This window comes from Scleropages formosus, chromosome 4, assembly GCF_900964775.1.
Source record: "Scleropages formosus chromosome 4, fSclFor1.1, whole genome shotgun sequence".
NCBI classification, from domain to species: domain Eukaryota; kingdom Metazoa; phylum Chordata; class Actinopteri; order Osteoglossiformes; family Osteoglossidae; genus Scleropages; species Scleropages formosus.
In genome coordinates, this window is record NC_041809.1 from 14,594,214 (window position 1) to 14,616,735 (window position 22,522).

The 22,522-nt window shown below is 43.5% G+C and overlaps 2 protein-coding genes across 2 annotated transcripts; one reads left to right on the top strand and one right to left on the bottom strand.

Annotated features, from left to right (window-relative positions):
• Nucleotides 1-8,908: 8,908 nt before the first annotated feature.
• Nucleotides 8,909-12,315, bottom strand: ubb (ubiquitin B). Its single transcript, XM_018755244.2, has 2 exons — nucleotides 12,223-12,315; nucleotides 8,909-10,157 (listed from the first exon to the last, which is right to left on the bottom strand). The coding sequence occupies exon 2, from the start codon at nucleotides 10,144-10,146 to the stop codon at nucleotides 9,457-9,459; it is 690 nt and encodes a 229-aa protein (XP_018610760.2). The 5' UTR covers nucleotides 10,147-10,157; nucleotides 12,223-12,315; the 3' UTR covers nucleotides 8,909-9,456.
• Nucleotides 12,316-15,856: 3,541 nt separating this feature from the next.
• On the top strand, nucleotides 15,857-19,813 carry cenpv (centromere protein V). Its single transcript, XM_018755397.2, has 6 exons — nucleotides 15,857-15,969; nucleotides 16,192-16,367; nucleotides 16,714-16,815; nucleotides 17,909-17,978; nucleotides 18,757-18,871; nucleotides 19,052-19,813. Exons 2-6 carry the CDS (start codon nucleotides 16,339-16,341, stop codon nucleotides 19,183-19,185), a joined length of 450 nt encoding a protein of 149 aa, XP_018610913.1. The 5' UTR covers nucleotides 15,857-15,969; nucleotides 16,192-16,338; the 3' UTR covers nucleotides 19,186-19,813.
• Nucleotides 19,814-22,522: the final 2,709 nt, after the last annotated feature.

The following is a 22,522-nucleotide window of genomic DNA, read 5'->3' on the forward strand; positions in this document are numbered from 1 at the left end:
TCACCATGGCCTGGACAAGTAGTTGGGCAGAGTCAGTTGTGAGGTAAGGAAGGATCCTGCGGATATTATGCAGGATGTATCTGCAGGTATGGGCTGTGGCTTCGATGTGCAAAGAGAAAGATAGACTTGAGTCAATTATCACTCCCAAACTCTTAGCCTAGGAGGCAGGCAAAATGAGTGAGTTGTCCAGTTTGTTCTTACCCTAAATTGCTCCAGTAAAGTTACCCCACTGTATAAATGGGTAAATAAATGTAAATAGCTTAACATTGTAAGTCACTTTGGAGAAAAGTATCAGCTAAATGAATAAATGTAAATGTAATGGAAATGTGATCGACAGATTGTGACAGGAGGACAGGCCAGCTGGAAGGTAAGGAATCTCTGTTTTGGAGAGGTTGAGTTGGAGGTGATGATCAGACATCTAAGCAGAGATGTCTGACAGGCAGGCAGCAATGCATGCAAATATGTCTGATGCTCCAGATGGAAAGGAGAGGAAGAGCTGGGTATCATCAGCATAGTAGTGGTATTTGAATCCATGGGAGGCTATGACCGGGCCAAGGAAGAAGGTGTAGCTCAAGAAGAGCAGAGTACCAAGTACTTAGCCCTGCAGGACACCGTTTGAGAGAGGCAGAGAAGAATGGGAACTCCGCCAGACCACTTGATAGGATCTGTCAGATAGGTTGGACTCAAACCATCTTAGTGCCGCTCCTTTGATCCCAAGCTGACTAAGAGAGGAAAGTAGAATCTGGTGGTTGATAGTGTCAAATGCTGCAGACAGATCGAGGAGGATGAAGACCGAGGAGAAGGAGGCAGCTCTAGCCGACTGGAGAGCATCAGACACCGCCAGAAGCACAGTCTCTGTGGAGTGACCAACTGTGAAACCAGATTGATAACCATCGAGGAGATGGTTCCGGATGAGGAATTCAGATAGTTGGTCACAGGCCGCCTGCTCTAGAGTTTTAGACATGAAGGAGAGGAGGGAGACTGGCCTGTAATTTTGGACCAAGTCGGGATCCAGGGAGGATTTCTTTAACAGAGGTGAAATGAGAGCAGTTTTGAAGGCAGCTGGAAAACAGCCAGAGGAGAGCGAGGAGTTGATGAGCTTAGAGATGAAGGTAGAGAGTTAGAAGGAGATGTTCTGTAAGAGTGACGATGGGATCGAATCAAGCGAGTAGATGGTGGCTCTGTGTGATATCAGGAGGTTGGTGATTTCAGATTCGCAGAGCGGTTTGAATTTAGAGAGCATGACTTCACAGGGAGGTCCAGCGTGAACCAGGCAGGGTAATGCTGACAACTTGTCCATGATCACATTGAGTTTGTCTCCTAAAACAAAGCAAAGTCATCGGTAGTGAAAGAAGAAGGAGAACAGGGAGGAGGAGGACACAATAGAGATGAGAAAGTGGCAAAGTGTGTGTTTTTTTAGATGCAGACTGTATTTCGTTGTGGTAGAAGGTAATTTTAGCTGAAGACAGCAGAGTGAAAAGTAGCTAAGAGTTGTTTGTAGGCATCCAGGTCCAAGCGAGTCTTGGATTTTTGCCATCTTCACTCTGCAGCCCAGAGTTTGGTCCAGTTAGCACGTAACGTATCAGTCAGCCATGGGGTGGCACTGGTCTGGAAGAAAGTGGACAGAGAGTCAAGGGAGGAAGATAAGGCAGAGAGGAAAATGTTAGTAGCATCGTCTGTTGATAGATTCAAGAATTGTGCAGCAGAAGGGAGAGTGGACAGTGTGGTAGAGGCAAAGCAGGAAGGTGACAGAGATTTTAAGTTGAGGCAGAAGGTGACAATGGGTGCAGAAAAAGATGAGAGATTAGTGGCGAGGCAGGGTTGGAAGGAAATGAAGAAGTGTTCAGAGACATGAAGCGGAGAAACAGAGAGGACAGGGCAGCCACAGTTATTGGAAAATACAAGGTCAAGGCAATTGCCTGCTTTGTGATAGCAGGGGATTGGGACAGGGAGAGATCAAAGGACTGTAGGAGCAACAGAAGGCCACTTGCATGAATGTCATCAGCATGCTGGTTGAAGTCACCCAGGAGAATCAACGGAACATTGTCCTCTGGGAGAGAGCTCAACAAGTTGTCAAGGTCATCCAAGAAGCAGCTGAGAAGGCCAGGAGAGCGATAAAGAACAACCACAACAAGAGTGATTGGTGCAGATACAGCATGCCATTCAAAGGAGGACAGATCATGTCCTGCATGATCTGTAAATGTATGGCAATGTAACTCACACACACACACACACACACACACACACACACACACACACATTTTCAGAACCGCTTGTCCCATGTGGGGTCGCAGGAAACCGGAACCTACCCAGCAACACAGGGCGTAAGGCCGGAGGGGGAGGGGACACACCTAGGACGGGACGCCAGCCCGCCACAAGGCACCCCAAGCGGGACTCGAACCCCAGACCCACCAGAGAGGAGGATCCGATCCAACCCACTGCACCACCGCACTCCCTCAATGTAACTCTGTTTAGGAAATATAAGACTGTAAATTGCCTGGGGTGAAGACACACGCACACATTTTCCGAACCACTTGTTCCATATGGGGTCGCGGGGAACCGGAGCCCAACCCGGCAACACAGGGCGTAAGGCCAGAGGGGGAGGGGACACACCCAGGACGGGACGCCAGTCCATTGCAAGGCACCCCAAGCGGGATTCGAACCCCAGACCCACCAGTGGGTCCAACCCACTGCGCCACCGCACCCCTCCGGGGTGAAGACATCAACTTCATAATTAGCAATTAATTTTCATGTAAAGCTGCACGAAGAGGGGGTGCGGTGGCGCAGTGGGTTGGGCCGCAGTCCTGCTGTCCGATGGGTCTGGGGTTCGAGTCCCGCTTGGGGTACCTTGCGACGGACTGGCGTCCCGTCCTGGGTGTGTCCCCTCCCCCTCCGGCCTTACGCCCTGTGTTGCCGGGTAGGCTCCGGTTCCCCGTGACCCCGTATGGGACAAGCGGTTCTGAAAATGTGTGTGTGTGTGTGTGAGCTGCACGAAGTTCTTGCGATCTGACTACATTACCCAGAATTCTTCAGGCTCGATAAACCAACAGAAAACATCGCCATGGAAACACGTTTAGAATGTTTTACATTTCAAATTGAAACGTTTCTGTACTCTTGGTCAGTCAACGACCTGTCTAGACGGAAACTGAATTTCCTGTTGCTTCAACCCCAAAAGTTTCAGCTACTGAACACCTGACTGCTATTTTCAAAGGTAAGTAAGCGTTTTCTTATTTTATTAGTCATAGTACACATACAGTGAGATTTTACAGTAGAGCACCACCTGTTGGCTCAATATTTCTGGCTGTGCTGCTGCTCGAGTGTAGGGGAGTGTGTCTGTCCTAGTAGTCACTACACTGCGTAGTTATGCAGTTTCCCACCGTATTGTACCTTTGGAGATCCACTCATAACAGTCCTGATAAGTCCCACCGGTACAGGACTGTTCAGCGGCAGTGGTAAGTGGGGTGAATTCAGTTCGCGGTTCTGCCCTCAATCCAAGGAGGGATTGGGCGCCTTTTCTTTTAATATGCCATACTGATGATTCTTTGCGGAGAGAGGATTCCGGCACCCTCCCGAGCTGAGGCGGCACAGTGATCGTCCCCGCAGTGAAAAGATCAGCTCCTCTTCCTTCTGAGCTCACGAGACACTTGTTGTGGAGCCTTCGGAAGTGCTTCGCGCGTTACGCGCGTCCGCGTGAGCTAAACCATTCTTACAGACTCAGACTGTGCTGAAGATTTTGCGGAAACTAAGCAAAGTCTAGTTCACAGGGGCTGTCGTTGAGTTTGCTGTTTGATCGCAAACTGCAGAGTATTAAAATATAACAGGCTGCACGAGTTACTTACTGTAAATAGTTTAAAAATGGCGGTTCGCGATGCTGTGCACGACTTCTGTGACGTAATCGCGAAAACGTCAATCTGAGTCTACATGTATTCTTTCATGTAGCAGAAGCCTTTTCTCGTTTGAATTTAGCGACGTACATCTCAGAGAAAAGGCGCGTTTCACCAGCATACAGAGAAGCAGTTAGTGGCTAATACACGTGTTCAAGAAAACATTTTCTTTAAAATATTACAGTGCGTAGCGCTTTGGGTTCGTATGGGGGGAAATGGGCGCAGCATTTCGGCACACCGGCACAAAGTGAGAAGTATAGGTATGAATCTAAGGAAATAAGGTCCGAGATCCCCTTTTTCTCCCTCCGACCTTCCAGTCTCCTTAACCTCTCTCACAGTCGCCCCATATTCCCCATGAGTCAACAGTTGAACACAATTTCACTTACCCACAGTTTAACTATTTTAGTATTTACAATAAACCCATTTCCATGCTCAAATTCGCAGTAATGTGGGTCGTTACAATATTTCAAACTATTTCACTAATCCTTTTAACTTTTGAATGAGTATAAGGTTTTTTTTAACATAACCAGTAGTACCTACCACACAAAAACATACAAGTTCATTGGTTGTATTGGGTTATTTATTTTAATTTACTGGGCAATTTATTTGCTGCTACTGTTGTGATGGTAATTCATTTCGGAAATCCTGATTTTTTTAGAACATACAAGGTGGCAGTTCTCCAAGAAGCAAATGAATCCATTTGCCCCCAGGCACAGCTGGCCCCTGCAGACACCTGCAATGGTGTGGCAGTTTGAGGAGTTCCTACACCACAGCATGGGCCCCCAGCTGTACGGCACATGCCACTACACTCTACCATATGGCACACCTGCCCATGAAACATCATGCCCTGTCCTGTACTGGGTGCCCAACCAAATATTGTCCTCTGGTCCTCTAGATTTGCACTGCAGGCCTGATCTCCAAATGATGCAACACCAAAGGCCAACAAAACAGGCCCTCTGTGCTCTCAGCAGAACCTTGTCATCACAGTCTTCTACATTGGTCTCACTGGCCACGTGTGTCCCTACACAAGGGCCTGGTGACATTGTCATATGTCCCAGCATCCTTCAGGTAGGAAACCAGGTTTGGCTGCAGTCACAGTATGTGAACCCTGGTGGTATAATGCCAAGCAATTTGGGGCAGATCCACACCTCCGGAGCACCCATTTTCCCCCAGAATGTGGAGCCACCTGAATCTTGGATCACTCCAGCTCCCATCACATCACGAGAGCTGTTGGACACTCCTAGTTGTGACAAGGACATTCTTGAGGTCACCTCTCAGGAGGAGGTTATAAAGAATATGCAGCGCATGCCTGAGGGTCACTTGTCACAGACAGGCCAAGAGGGGGAGAACCCCAAGACAGCCCTGCAGCCACAGCCAGCTCACAGACGCCAGCCAATCCAGAGGCCCCTGTCAGCCCAAATACTTCATCCAGTAAAGGAGCTTCAGTCAGCTCCAGTTACATTGCAAGGGCTATGGAACACTCTCAACGCTGGCATGGACATTTTTGAGGTCAGAGAAGGTAATGAAGATGATGTGCCAAAGTGTGCCAAAGCTTCACCTGCTACAGAGAGGCTAAAGGGTATAGGATCTCTAGGCAGTTCAGGAAGCCCTGCAAACCCAAGGGCACCAGCCAGCACAGGAACATGGGTCCGCACAGAGCCCCAGCCAGCCAATACCGATGCTTGTGTCCAGCTACAGACATCCAACCACTTTGCTCCAGCAAATGATAGCTCTGAGATAGATTTCTTCTATGATGTGACCAACTTTGGGTATCTGTGTGACTTTCAGGTGTTTGGCCAGCCAGTACTCTTTGTAGAGGACCAGAACAGCACTGAAGATTCTGAAAGCTAGTTGGACTACATTTGTGGTTTTGCCTAAAAGTTTACTTGATCAGCCAGGACTGAGATTTCCTGTATATTTGTATTCATCCTGAGTAAGATATTAATGTAAAAAATTTTGTTCAAAAAAATTTTAAGAGAAAGTGAAGTTATTATATTTTTATATGACTAAAGTACTGTTTTGCAAACACAAGTCTTGCTGTAAAATGCCAACTGGTGTTGTTCCCTAACACTATAAATATGCATAAAAGATTTTATATGCCAAATAATAAGAGCAACTGCCATTGTTTCTGTTTTTGAGATATGTGTGAGTATAATGGATACATCTGAAATATTTCTTTGGGCTCCTATTAATAATCAACAAATGTATCAATCATTAAACCTTTACAAAAAACATGAGAACAAGCCAGTCATTGTAAAGTTGTCCAATTAAATGCACACACTTTACACTCTTACATGAAGTGAGAAGTGGAAGTATATACAGTCATCCACAAGATAAGTCCACCTGAGTTACAGGAATTTGACTTTAAGAGAAGTTTATTTAATTCTCCTACTTTGGCTTATGAGGCATTTCTTTACATTTACAAGGACCGAGTCTGGACTTGACACACCTTCTAACAGCTGAGTGGCACGAGACATATTTATTCATGTAACGTGTTTCTCCGATTCACTTGGGACACCTGTCTTTGGACTGTGGGAAGAAAACCACATGAATAGAGGAAGATTAAGGAGGCTTTATTTGCTGGGGAGCATTTATAAGTATATTTATTCTATGCATATTGTTGTTTTTACAGTTTTTTACAATTACAGTATATTTTTATAAACATATTTACTGTTATACACACACATTTTCTGAAACGCTTGTCCCATACGGGGGTCACGGAGCCTAACCCAGGGCGTAAGGCTGGAGGGGGAGGGGACATACCCAGGACGGAACACCAGCCCCATCGCAAGGCACCTCAAGCAGGATTCAAACCCCAGACCCACCAGAGAGCAGGACCTGGGCCAACCCACTGCGCCACCACGCACCCCTATTTACTTTTATATGCTTTATTAATTTTTGTCTAAGGGCAAGTTAACTGTAGCATACCTCAGGTCATGTGATGACAGGATTAGACATGGTTTTTGTCTTTACCTGTTGTTTCAAAGCAGAGCAATTTTTTTAAAAAATACATGCACACTGTGCACAACAAAGCCACCAATCCAAGTGAAACAAGTCTTTGGACTGTAGGAGGAACCTAACCCATGTTTTGTTCAGCGTATTGTATGTAATAACTATGAAAGAGCTGAAGGAGCACAGGTAGACAGCCATAAAGTATTTTAAAGTGATTAGATTTAGATATTTAAATACAAACTGGGTTTAATTTCAATGGGATTTGGTGATAATTTTAGCATAAATTGGTGCCACTGTTGGCAGCTCAGGAAGGCATAAAAACTTTTACAGTTTAAACTAATGGTAATTGTGTCTTTGAATTATGAAAATTTGTGGAATAAAGGATTTTTCAGGAATGCATTACCTTTGTAAGGCAGGAGAACACTTTTTGTAGAAACAATCCCAAACTGCCACCGTACTTCTGGACTCTTTTTCCTTGTTTTGTTTATGTTAAACAGTCAGGCCTTCAGTACACCAAAAATCCAAGTACAGTTCACCCTCACATGACTGGACTAATGGGGAAGCTAGTTATTCAATTAATATTTCAGATGATTATACACCCACCATGGTGTTACTATAAAGAGGGTGAGGCAACAAGGACTGTTGGAAATGCTGTCTTGAAAAATAAGCAGCAAAGACCAAAACTATTTATTGCCCCATTGTGTCACTTTTAATGTGATTTTCATTAATTTAAAGGGATAGTACCACAGAAAATTAGCAGGATACAAAGTGCAGTGTGTCAAAAAACACTATTTTCAAGTGAACTGAATCTAATTTTTCACCAGATGGACTGGAACCTTTTCTCAGGTGTACCCCAATTAACCTTGCACCCACAACTAAGGCTTGGACAAACAGCAAAGCTGAGTGAAAATACAATACAAATATTTGTCTGGGAACTACAATAGTTCAAATTGTATGTAGTTTTGAAGAAAGGTATCAGCTAAAATGTTAAAAGCAAATGTAGTGGCAATTCCATCCCCCCACAGCAGTAATTTGCCTTCCTGGGTGATTACAAAGAATGAATTAACCTTTATGTACAGGATGGGTATGAGAAGAACTGAGAGGTGTTTTGTTGTTATTCAAACAGTCTGTTAAATAAGTCTCTGTAAAAAAGAATGGGTAAGGGGTTCATCAAGTTCTAAACAGTTCCTGAGATGTACAGGAGGGCTAGACAGAGCAGGATGGCTGGTAGTGTAGTAGTTAGAGCTGTTGCCTATGGACCTGAAGGTCACAGGTTTGATTCCTCACCTCTGGCTATAGTAGCCCTAAGCAAGGTAATTATACTAAAATTGCTCCAGTAAAAATTACCTAGCTGTATAAAGGGGTAAACAATTGTAGGCAGATTAACATTGTAAATTAATTACTTTGGAGAAAAAAAAAAAGTCAGCTAAATGAATAAATGTATGCTGAGAAACATGGTGCTCTTGGGCTAACTGTACCTGTAGGTCTGCATCTGTAACTTCTGTTGAAATACACTTTGGTGTGCCCCCAGCTGTGTCACTTTGGAGAAAAGCACCTGCTAAGTGAAGAAAATGCATCAGACCCTGATGGCTCTGCTCTGGTAGGAGGGAACTAGGGGTTTTCTGGATGGGAAAAGAACAGCTCATAGGGAATGAGTGCAAGACAACCTGTCCTACTAAGACCCTTGATGTCAGTTACTGCCAATCACTCTCAACCACTTGTCCTGGTCCGCATCATGGCAATCTAGAACCTGGCTGAGAATCACTGGGCACAAGGCTGATGGGTACACCCTTGCTGGCATGCCTGTCTGCCTCACACAGCCTATACTCGACATGCAAATTTACCCAAAAGCCACAGAGAAGATGGAGAGAACATGAAAACCACACAAGATGAGCCACCAAATTAGAATTAAGAAATCTGGCAAATATTAGATTGTATATCATTGACATCGAAGCACATACAGCTGGCACATGAACTCAGAGCTCAAGGGAGAAAGAGGTACCAAGTCATTTAGTTTTCACCTAGTGAAATTTTCAAAAGGGGAGAAGAGAAAACATTGCTTCCTGTTTGCAATCATTGTCAGAGCACTGGGTGGAGCTTTAAGGCAGCATTTGAATGGTTATGCTCTTTTCATGGGGGGGGATAAAAAGACTTCAAAAAACTGTATGTATGAAAACTCAGTTTAACTTGACAGCACTTTATCATCACATGCTTCTTTTATTAGAATACAGTACTTGTACATTTTGCACTTTCATTCAAAGGAAAATATGAAAACAGAAGTACATTCCAGACAAAATCTCCTTAATACCCCACAGCATTGCTTATATCAACTTGTGAAGCACTACTGACCATCTTTAATGAACCCTAAATTCAATATCTAACTATTCAATGATTACACTAGCATCATACGACACTGAACATTTGCTTTTTTATAGCAAAGCAAAAATTTAAAGGCGACTAGGGACCAACGCCTCTACTTTTAAGTGTTTCAACAATCCCAATTTCTGCCTTTTGATGTAAAGACCTATACACATTAGAACATAGAGCATGTTAAAAGTGACTGTTTTTCAACAATAAACACACCGCATGAAGAAGGGAAAAAAAAGTGGGGAGAGAAGAGTTATTGCCCTCCCCTGAGACGGAGCACCAGGTGAAGAGTGGACTCCTTCTGGATGTTGTAGTCGGACAGGGTGCGGCCATCTTCCAGTTGCTTGCCAGCAAAGATCAGCCTCTGCTGGTCAGGAGGAATGCCTTCTTTGTCCTGGATTTTCGCTTTCACGTTCTCAATTGTGTCGCTGGGTTCAACCTCCAGGGTGATGGTCTTGCCCGTGAGCGTCTTCACAAAGATCTGCATGCCCCCCCTGAGACGGAGCACCAGGTGAAGAGTGGACTCCTTCTGGATGTTGTAGTCGGACAGGGTGCGGCCATCTTCCAGTTGCTTGCCAGCAAAGATCAGCCTCTGCTGGTCAGGAGGAATGCCTTCTTTGTCCTGGATTTTCGCTTTCACGTTCTCAATTGTGTCGCTGGGTTCAACCTCCAGGGTGATGGTCTTGCCCGTGAGCGTCTTCACAAAGATCTGCATGCCCCCCCTGAGACGGAGCACCAGGTGAAGAGTGGACTCCTTCTGGATGTTGTAGTCGGACAGGGTGCGGCCATCTTCCAGTTGCTTGCCAGCAAAGATCAGCCTCTGCTGGTCAGGAGGAATGCCTTCTTTGTCCTGGATTTTCGCTTTCACGTTCTCAATTGTGTCGCTGGGTTCAACCTCCAGGGTGATGGTCTTGCCCGTGAGCGTCTTCACAAAGATCTGCATTTTTATTTAATCTGGAGAGAGAGAGAGAGAGAAAAAAAAAAAAAAAAAAAAAAAAAAGTCATTTTTTTTTTAACCAACATGCCTTCTAACCAAAATATTCCAGAGACCCACCTACTCTACAGAGCAGAAGTAGACAGTGTCATTTGTGCAGCCTGTTTGGTTCTGAACTACAGACCAAGGTGGTCACATACACAAGGTCACCTTTAGCACCCAACCATGAGACACCCTTGCTCCATCTTGTTTGTCCTAAAATACTAGGAATTCAAAAGCACCAAATATATCCAGTATATTTGCATTTAACAGTGAAAGCTGTTATGTAATGGGGGGGGGGGGGGGGGGCAGTGGGTTGGACCAGGTCCTGCTCTCTAGTGGGTCTGGGGTTTGAGTCCCGCTTGGGGTGCCTTGCAGTGAACTGGCATCCCATCCTGGGTGTGTCCCCTCCCCCTCACGCCCCATGTTGCCGGGTAGGCTCCAGTTCCCTGTGACCCCGTATGGGACAAGTGATTCAGAAAGCACGCACGTGCTGTTATGTAAACATTGTTAATGTGACCAATGAGAATTTGTTAGTCTACATCCACTCCAAATGCATAAGGTATGTTTTTAATTTGGTAGGCCTGCCTCCCCAGCAGGTAACTGCTGTTCAATGAACCTTTGAGTAAATTGCTTTTATTGCCAAGTAGTGTTCACAGAACTCCACAACATGATTGTCTGATTATAAACCCTTTGCAAAAATAAGTGTGTATAATACAGTAGTTTTCACATCTTTGTTTTTCAAGAATTTCAAATATTACAAGTTTGTGGCACACCAGGGCTGCCTTAGAAGGAAGGTCTTGCCACACCTGAAGCTAATAACCATCCGTATTTTAACATCTGTGCCAAATGCCATGAACAAGACACTGCATACAGAGAGCAAAAACAACCTTACACAGACCCACACCCAATAGGACCTACTTCTTTATACCCATTCCCTATGCCCCCCCACCATGACTGTTCCATGGTCTGCAGCAAGTAAGAGGACATGCACATACCAGCTGTCACCTGCATTGCAAGTCACAAACTTAAAATAGCTCTGACACAGATTAATGATGAAAGGAATAGTTTTCTAGTGCCATTTTTCACTTCATCTGTTGTCTTCCACACATGTTATCACCACCAGAACACTTGCCTTTTCCTCATTAACCATTTTAAATAAAAAGAAAACTGGAGAAACACACATTTCACACACAATCACATAAATCATGCTACCTGAAACTGACTGTCAACACCTAATACTGATTCACAGCATGGCCAACATCATACAGATGGAGCACTTGACTTGGCATTAAATATTAGTCAAACATAAGAATTAAAAAAATAAGTTAATAGGACAGCCTTTATAAATCACTCAAATTACCTGTACTGAACTACTTCACTTGCCCCTCAATTTACAAACATAAGTGGAATTATAAACCTTCCTAACACGTTGTTTTGCTAATATCACACCCAGTAATGGACATCTCCCAACTTTGTTACATTTTACCCTTTGGTTTTCTCTCAACTTTGAGAACAGTCTTCTTAGTGCCATAATTTAAATCATTTCATTGGAAAACACGTCTGTTAGTTTATGGGCTTAACACTCCCCCCCGCCCTTATTGGATCAGAATGGATCACCAACCCACTAAAAAGTTGTGTCTGGCTCCACACACAGTCTTACTCGACAGGCATAAATTCATTCAATGAATCATTGTGCTTAACACTGTTAATGACAGGTTTTTACCAGTATGTGAAAAGGTGTTCGAAGACAGTTATGTCAGTGTGGGTGCGTGAAAGCATGGAGCTGGACAGAATGCCATGGCGATAGCAAACTTTACTATGCTGAGTCAGCACTCTACGAAAACAAGCAGGAGATGCTATGAATATTAATCCATTAGCACCACGTGTAATAAAACTATACATAAAATGGAGCTTCCTACGACGTCTGAGCAGATACGCCGGCCGGCTAGACGCTGTCGACCGATACGACAGCGTGAGTTTGTGTCAATACTACACTGCTTAACTACCTATCACGATAGCATTATCAAACGAGGAGGGTCTTACCAGTACGTAATGCGTTGAAACCACTATCCGCCTTGGAGACCCTGTTGCTTATACCGCCTCCTCTTTCAGCTTTGGAGAAATATACCGGAGGAAGCCCGGCTATTGTGTTATATATTCAAATTATCATGACGTAGCACAATGATTCAGTGTCATGTGACAATACCCTTTTGCCAAGGAAACTAGTTAAACTTCTTAAACGTAATTACCTGTAATTATTTTACGAATACTGACGCTGTACAATAAAATTCTTATAGTTAAAATTTACTGAAGCATGCTTTTTATTACTTCCGTATTATACTACGCAATCGTTGCGCAAAAAGAATAGCCTAGAAAAGGCAAGAACGTTTCATATGTGGAGCCCACCTCTCGCTTTCCGATTGGATAGTTGATGTGTTTATCATGATTTCTATTGGAGGATTTGCGTCACTAAGGTAATCAGGCGAATTGTTTTCTAGTTACAAGACAAAAACACTGACATGCAGTTCCTGAAGGAACGAGAAACTGCTGGAATGTACTAGACCATTTGAGGAAGTATTGTAAAACTGTATCGAAATTACTAAGTCATTTTATTCACTTGACATCTTGTTGTAACATCTTATTTTAATTTACATTAAGAAAACTTACACGCTGGTTTGTAAACACACACACATTACATTTCTGAACCGCTTGTCCCATGCGGGGTCGCGGGGAACCGGAGCTTAACCCGGCAATTTACGGCGTAAGGGGACACACCCAGGACGGTTTGAAAACACATTATAATGAAATTGTTATTCATTAAGAAATTCTAGAATTATAAATGAAGAAAAAAATACTGGAAATCTGAGTTCTTTCATCAAAACTATTAGCCAGTATTCCCTGGTGAAACACCACGTTTCCGGACCGTGGGGGTTGGGGTGACTGTACACAACGTAACTACCGGGCGGTTTACGAAGAGCTTAAGGATTGACCATGAAAAACATTAATTTACGGAGGGAGGGGTCTGCACACCCCTGAACGCGAAAACACGAGAGAGTGGAACGAGATTGTGACGTCACGCGACGCGAATTCCACATACCTACCCTGGTCTGTTTTTTTTTTTTTTTTCAGTAACTCAAATAATGTTACATGCCTATTTAATTTAGACACATATGCACTGCCCAGGCTAGTGCATTAATCTTAAAATACTGTGCATAAGGGCTCTGGAACAGTCTACATAGAAGGAGAGAGAGCAAACAATTGCAACATGTGTGAGGAACACGCCATGGCAGTTTGCGAATTAGGTCATGGCTATTACGAAACTGGCACAAGTGTTTCAAGTGCACAGTCACACAGCTGATCTTTCAGCCATTGGAATATAACAGGAATAAAAACAATGTGACAAAGTTTTGAATATTATTTAGTTGATTGGTTCATTGTACAGATGTATTTTTACAATATTATAAATGTTTTTGGTGAAGTCCGGAGAATCAAATATTAGATGTTCCTGCTTCCTTTTTTCTGCTGTATAGAATATGCACAATGTTATTTGGAAGCATCATAAATTAAATTTGATTATTTACATGTAATGATTAATCAATACATTTACATAATGCATTTCTTCATGTTAAAACTAAGTACCCATTTATACAACTGGGCAATTCTTTACTGGAGTGATTTTTAGTGGAAGTACTTTGCTCAAGGGCATTAGGGCAGAAAGTGAGAGTAGAACCTGCCACCATTGTCTAGAACCTAGTAGAACCTACCACCTTTGGGCAGTGGTTCTACCTGCTACGCTGTCAACAGCCCCATATAACAGTAATCATCTACAGTGTAATTTACTCCAATTTGAGACATAACATTAAATGGTATATATCCATGGTATATGTTAACAATTAGTCAAAAAGATAATGTGCTTGTACTTGTAAAGTTTAGATTATGAATGGTGATTAAGGGCAAATTACAAAATGTAATTTGGACTGCAAAAGAAAGCTCTTGAAGAATTCTCACGGGTAACTTTAACTGCAGAACTGCAATGTCAGACTGATTAAGTACATTTGATGGGTGGAACAATGTAGCTGCAAAATAACCATCTGGTCAATCTTGCTTAGCAGGTTTAACAAGGAAGACTGAAGTGTGAAACCAGTAAAGCAAGCAACTATGTTTAGATTGTTGTTACCATTTGCTAACAAATAATATGAAAAATACATTTCTTCATTATCTGTAACCACTTGTCCAATGCTGAGTCATGGCAGTCCTGGGCTTATCCACAAAACACAGGGTTTCATACAAGGAACACCAATTCATTATAGAGTAGCCACAGAAACATTCATTAATTGTAGAGAATTTAGAGACAGCAGTTCAGCTGAAACGTATCTCTATGGACTGGGAGAAAACCCATACAAACATGGGGAGAATGTGTAAACTTCACTGAGTGAACTGGGATGAAACCTATGTCCTAAATGCACAGGCCAGGCAATGTGAGACACCAGGGCTACCTGCTGCACCATCAAATGGTCCTGAAAAATACATAACACAAATTATGAGGTTTAGAACTGTAATCATCAGTCAAGAATTCAGGTGATTAGAGTGAAGGAAGGTGGGTAACATTTAGAGAAAGGAGTAATTATTTATAGAAATATAACTAAGAATGCAGACGAAGCAGAAATATTACGTCTGATGTTTTAACAGGTCATTTAGCAGTGAAAAGGTACTATAAAAAATAAACTGGGATCTTGTCTGACATTGTTTCATGTTGTTACAGTAACCTTACACACAGCAGGCTTACCTAGTCCATCCATCCATCCATCCATCCATCCATCCATCCAAGCAGGGTCACAGTGATTTCGAGCCTCTCCCAGAAGCACTGGGCACAAGGCGGAAGACAGGTACACCCAGGACGCCAGCCCATGGCAGGGTAGGGGTCCACCTATTCATGTACTAAGCCACGTCACTGAGTAAACAAGCCTGTGTACTCCTCAGTAGGAAGTCCATATATAGTTCAAACGGGCTGGGTCTGGAAAAAAAGCCAACAGAGGAATATGACACAGTGAAAACAACACCCAAACCATACTTCCAGAAGATTCTTACGACTGAAGTATAGCAGTTTCACCTGTCCATGCCTGGCCTGAATTGACAGTGATTTATGTCATGTGTTCAAATGACAGAGGCAGTTAATATCCAAATGGTATTCTGTTAGAACAAAGATAACTTCCTCAAGTCATATTCTCCTAACTCCTGCACCACTCAAAGCTGTCATACAGTATTGGAGTGTCTGACTGCTTACAGGGTCAGAGTTATGGTTAGGGCAGCAGGTAGGCCACTGTACTGTAGTGTGTAACGCTGTTCTGTCACCTGAACATTTTGTGTTCAAATTTTCCCTGTTGTTTATTTATTATCTATCACACACACATTGACTAAAACTGCTTGTCCCAAGTGGGGTCGTGGTGAACCAGAGCCTAACCCAGCAGCACAGGGAGCAAGGCTGGAGGGGGAGGGGACACACCCAGAACAGGACACCTGTCTGTCACAAGGCTGCACCCCAAGTGGATTTGAACACCAGACCCGCCGGAGAGCAGGACCCAGTCAACCCCCCCCCATTTTTTTTAAATTTATTTATTCATTTATTTATTAATTATTGTATGATCAAAAAACAGATTTTTAACAGACTAGTGTGATCGATTTGAAGAGCGCTTAGCCGTCAGGGATGTTGCCCGGGGGTCACCACAAGGAGGGAGCTCTTCTCTACCCTCTCTGTTAGAACCGCTGACTTCACTACTGAGAAAGGACACTGTAAGAATATCCTGCTGTACTGATGAAATTGCTTTTGTAACTGCCAGCCATATGAAGGTTTATAATAATTAAGAATAGCACCACTGGCACACGGAGGACAGAGTCAAGTTTGAGTCACGCACTGTCCCGCATTGTTTCGCATTGTTCCACTGTCCCGAAATGTCCCGTATTGTTCCGCGCACTGCTCCACACTGTCCCGAACTGTCTCACACTGTCCCGCAGAACCTGGACTGGATAAGAGAACAGCAAGCAATAGAGCACTTGGATGAGTTCGCTCACACCCTTGCCCTGATCCTTATTTCAGCAGCAGCAAGGGAACAACAGCTAAGCTTTCACTTCTCGGGAAACCAAGCGGTGCACTTTGTAACCATGGCGGACACAGAAGAGAAGAACCCGAGGTGTGTGTGAGACAGCGTCTGAGACACTACGGAGTAGCTACACACCCGAGTGAAACTGGAATAACAGAAGAACATGTTCATTGTTTACTGTATGCCTACTGCCCGAACGTTGCATATGTTTTGAAACACAGCTGCATGAGTATTCCTTTTTTATGCAGCGTTGTGCACAACTACCGAACTGACTTTCGTTTTGCTAACCGATAACGGTATAACATGACTGCGTCAACTTAGACAAAAATTTGTGTTATACTTTGATTTTACAATGTCTTTTGTTGTGTTTGACTTATCATATGCGTGTGTGCACATTCTCATGATTTATTTCACCATTTGTGTGTGTCTGCGGCAGAAGCGCAAGCGCGGGTCACGTGCTGCACACGGGCGGCTGTCACTGTGGAGCGGTCCGGTTTCAGGTGTTCGCTTCTCCTGATCTGCTCGTCTTCGACTGCAAGTGAGCTCCAGTGTCCCCATCGCTACAGTCACAGTGTCTCTGTTCCTCGAATATTCTAATTGCTCTAGCTCCCATCACTCCATCTTTTACACATTCGGTCACACTTTACTTACGGCATGATTGCATCCGTTGAGAAGGACTGGCGATCTCAGTTGCCGATGTACGTGTGCAATCGTGTTTGTGTGCCAAGCCCAAGTGACATGTGTGACTGATGTCCGGTCTGTGGAGCACCCTGCCTCATATGCTTCTGGGATAGGCAACGGTTATCGATAGGTAGTGAGTGGAAAGAAACTAGTAACCCCAAATTTCCAGCAGGGCATCCTCTGTGATTCAACATCTTTCAAATACATAAATTTATGCAGGTTTCTCAGAACTGAAGGTTTTATCTAATACGTACATATGTAATAAATACAAAAACTGACAGTTGAAACAGTTAAACAGTGTAAACTAAGACTGGGAAACACCTTCCAGAGGGGGAATGTGTTATTTGACATACTGTCACATCCCACGGGGTCACTGCCCCTCCTGGTCAGAGGCGGCGCCACTCAGTGCCGCTAGTTAACGCTTACCTATCACCTCACAGTCTCGTAGGACATGGAGGTATAAAAGGAGCCAGCGGAGCAGAACTACTTGCGGATTCTTAATCAGCAGTTCTCTTGTGCTTCCTTGGCGATTGGTAGTCTCTTGTTCCCTCAGTCTGTTTCCTAGGTGTGCATGTTCCAGTCCCGAGTGCCCGTCCCGTCAGTTCCTGCCTTTTGTTCTTCAGTCCTGGTCCATCGTTCCTGTCCGGTATTTCGTCACGTCTCAGGGTTGCGGTCATACTCACAGATTAGCGTTTCACTGTTCACCGTAGTTCCAACACCGTGTGTGTTTCCTGGTCTCGTGTTTCCTGTTTCACTTCCACCGAGTGTCTTACAATACTCACAGTACACTGCTAACCTCACACTGCACGTGAAGTCATTATATATTTCGTCTGTGTTTGGACGTAATAGCAACGCGCGTCCGTGTCGGACTCCCGTCCGGACGCTACACATACTGTATTCTGGTGAAATGCTGGGAAGGACTGATTTCTCTCTGTGTTCTTTGCTGACAGCTGCAGCATCTGCACTATGAAACAGAACCGCCACTTCATTGTGCCCAAGAATCAGTTCACTCTTGTACAGGTGCAGTTCGTACCCGTGCTGAAACACCACTATTAATGCTTCTCTTTCAGATAAAGGGGGGGCGGGGGGGTGCGGTGGTGCAGTGACACAGTGGGTCTGGGGTTTGAGTCCCCGCTTGGGGTGCCTTGCGACGGACTGGCGTCCCATCCTGGGTGTGTCCCCTCCCCCTCCAGCCCTGCACCCTGTGCTGCTGGGTTTGGCTCCCTGCGACCCCATATGGGACAAGCAGTTTCAGACGGTGTGTGTATCAGATGAAGGGTATACACCTTTTTGTGCTGGGTAATGTATACTAAGCATGTCCTCTCTAAAACATTAAGTATATTGTAACGGCCTATGATACTGGTGTTTAGGCGGGAAGATTTATTTATTGTACATAGTTGCATTGTGGTTAAATTGTAGATAGAGGGTTCAACCACTAGGGCAATTTATGGGCAAACTAATGGGGTGACTGTGTTTGGGAGTGTGTTGAAAAAGAGCCTGAGGAAGTTAAGCAGGCTGGGAAGGCTGGTCTGAGGTGCAGGTCCTAAAGAAACCAGGGTCTTTAGTCTGAGAGCATTATTTTTCTGGGTGCTGGTGTTTGTGTTCAAGATGAATGCTGTCTCTGCATTCTTCTTTACCTCATCCACCCTTCTGGTGCTGTGTGCAACAATATTGTTATATCAGTACTCTGCCCATTATAACAAATTCCAGGATGGGCTCTGGATCACAGCAACCCTGCATTGGGCAAGTGGTTATTGATATTGTTTGATACTTATAGTGACTTTGATTTTTCACATAGGGCTTGGAGAATCTCACTACGTATACCTTCAACACTCACACAGCAAAGCATACCTTCTGTAGAACTTGTGGGGTTCAGAGCTTCTATACCCCACGCTCCAATCCTGATGGATATGGTAAGAGAAGAAGTCAGTGAACTAATATACCATGCTGCTTTATGGTCCTAGCAGTACCACAAAATATGCTTGATATGACACAACATTATATACATTTTTACTTTCTTTTTGTTCTTATATTTCTTTGAAGAGCTTGGCACAAATGAGCTGAACACTAAGATTTGGTGTGTGATCCCTAAGGCGTGGCACCACATTGCCTGGACCAGGGCACAGTGCGCAGCATCACAGTGGAGGACTTCTGTGGACAACAGTGGGAGGAGAGCATGCAGAAACACCACAGCATCAGGAGCATGTCCAAGCCAGCTTCCAAATGACACCCTTTCTTCTTCTTCTTCAAGAAAAACACAGGACTTGTACTCATGTTTTGGAAACACGAACAAGTATTATGCAAAATTATCCTTTGTAGATTCCTTTTGGCACTTCTTCAAAATGAATTGATTGGTGGAGAGGTGAACACTTTGGCTAAGAAAAGGCAATAATATCACTTTGGAACCCCAGGGTTGTAGGTTTTAAACCCCAGCAGGACTAGTGCAGAATTTCTATGATCTATTTGTATTTACATGGATTATCCCCAAGTTCTGTACTGTTTCATCCTGCACTGCAGAGTATATTTTTCAGATGAATTGGTGACTTTAACTTGTCTTTAGTGTTAGCATGGCATGTGATGTACAGACTTTGGATGTGGAGAGCCAAATCATCTATAACAGAAATAATTAATGTAAGTTAACCACAGATATTAGTCTTGTGACTCTAGCACATAAAATAAAGTCACCAGATTATTATGTCTAAACTAATTAAAGTGCATTTGTATGGTCCCTACTGAAACAACATGAGAGCAAATAAAAGGGGCTGTCACCATTTTAAAAGTGCATGGTTTTGCTCTTTGTTACCCTGGTCACCACCTTAATGCTGGCATGACTTTACAAGTTATACTCTGAACCACTGCTAATCAAAGTTAGGTTGTATCAAAAAAACTGAAAATTCATGGATGCTGCCTTTCAGTGAACTAGCATCTTAACCAAGCAGTCACAAGTCTTATATCCCATGTCTGCAAGGTTATAACTCATTTCTGAGCAAGCTGTTAGCAGAATGTAGATACTGATGGATGATGTTTATAGTAAACATGGCTCTACCTGCAGTTGCTGTACACAAACATCTGTATGCAAGTGTTGGGCTCCTGTGCCTGGACTTCAAGTTACCATGACTCCCTAGTTAAACCCTTAGTTCACAGTGAGAAGGAGAGAGAGAATGAGAAGGAAATCATGGACCACAGTTCCGAAGTTCAAATGGTTTTATAAAACTCATTGGTGAGGCCATTGTTTCCAGGAGATTTGTCAACCTGACCTTACTTATCCATCCACACAATTTTAATAACCGCTTGTCCTGAACAGGAGCCTATCCCGGAAGTATTGGACATAAAGCTAAGAGCGGGTACACCCTGGATCCAATCCTAATGCATCCCAATGCATTGCAGGTTAATCCAATGCACCTTTCATAATTCAAAAATGGAAAACTCTTTATTGCAAATCACACACACACTTTCTGAACCGCTTGTCCCATACAGGGTCACGGAGCCTACCCGGCAACACAGGGCATAAGGCCGGAGGGGGAGGGGACACACCCAGGACAGGACGCCAGTCTGCCGCAAGGCACCCCAAGCGGGACTCAAACCCCAGACCCACCAGAGAGCAGGACCCGGTCCAACCCACTGCGCCACTGCACCACCGCACCCCTGGTATTGCAAATCAAATTGCTTTTAAATTCTTCATGTGACTTTTATATCTTTCTTGGAGATTTAAAAAAATTCACACATTTTCTCTCTAGAGCTTTCCTTACAAGTATATACACACACACACACATTTTCAGAACCGCTTGTCCCATACGGGGTCACGGGGAACCGGAGCCTACCCAGCAACTCAGGGCGTAAGGCTGGAGAGGGAGGGGACACACCCAGGACGGGACGCCAGTCTGTCGCAAGGCACCCGAAGCGGGACTTGAACCCCAGACCCACCGGAGAGCAGGACTGTGGTCCAACCCACTGCGCCACCACACCCCCCATTACAAGTATATAGCTTACCATAAAAATGACACACACACACACACACACACACACACACACACACACACACACTCATCATCTGAAACCACTTGTCCCATGCAGGGTCACAGGGAGCCAGAGCCTAACCTGGCAGCACAGGGCATAAGGCTTAAGGGGGATGGGACACACCCAGGACGGGACACCAGTCCATCGCAAGGCACCCCAAGCGGGACTTGAACCCCAGACCCACCGCAGAGCAGGACCCAGTTAAACCCACTGCACCACCACACCCCCCACCATAAAAATCTCAATACATATTTTGAAATCTCTGCAGAATTTTGAGTCTCATGGCCACCTATGTTAAATTTTCTAATAGGTGTGCATTTTTTCCCAAATTATAAAAATATATTTTTCTCTGCTTCCATTAATGATTGTTCTCTTGATCTAACAAAGGGTCCCTTTGCTTTTTCTATATGTAGTTTATCCAGTTCAGCTTGTGGAGTAGCTAATTTACATTCAACCATTTGTCCAAGTACTTAATTTGAAATTAACCAGAAATCAATTCTGTATTGTTTAGACCTATCCTTATTACACCATGTGTACTCCTTTAGTAATGAATTTTTATATCACCATTCATCAATAACTCCTAAACCTTGACAAAGCCATGCAACCCTGTGCCAGAGGGGGAGACTTGGGCCTGAATAGGGAATCTTAATACAATCACACAATCAAATCATCAAAAACTGTTAAAATCTCCACATAAAATATTTTCCATATCCTGAAATATGTCTCTCATGTGATTAACTTCATCTGAAACTTTAAGAAATGTTAGTCATATTCCTTGTTATTGAAAGCATACTATATATTACCTGACAAAAATAATTTTTCCTTCTAGAGCCATTGTAATAATTTTGTAATAATTATCCATCTGGCTGAGTGATGAACTTTACTGAAGATAAGTTTACCTTTAAATGTACCCTTTAATATTGCAGTGGGTCTTCTGAAGGTGAGTTTTGCATGTGTTTTTGTCCTCATGTATGCACACACATGCACTCAGGTCTGTGAAAACTCTTAACTAAAAAATAATTTGCACATTCGTGTATTTGCCAGACATTAACAGATGGATTGTTTACTTTAAATTATTAAATGTATTTCTACATCATTAGTCTGAGTTACAACACTGCTGAAGAATGTTTTTTAAATGGTCGTGATATACTAGTGTACTTACCTCATGTTTTCTATTGTTTAAATTAGAATAAAATTTTAAGAATAATTTTAAAAATTAAAGAAGGAAATTCAGTTATTTAAGGCATGAAAATACATTTACTAAACACAAAAATGTCAGTTACTTATATCACAGCTTTCCCTAATTATAATTTTTTAGAATTTTATAGAAGCAATGTAGTCCTTTAGGTAACTTAATGCTTTGGAATGTTATGAATGTCAGATGACAAGTAACACAAAGGAAGCTGAAAATGAATACAGTTTTAAGTGACAGCCTTGTGCATAGTATGTCCTGTAACCCTGATACAATGGGTTGATATGGGGGCTTGAAGTCTGTAATTTGAATTGTTTTGTCACATTCTCCGCATCTGGCACATCCGCGACACCTG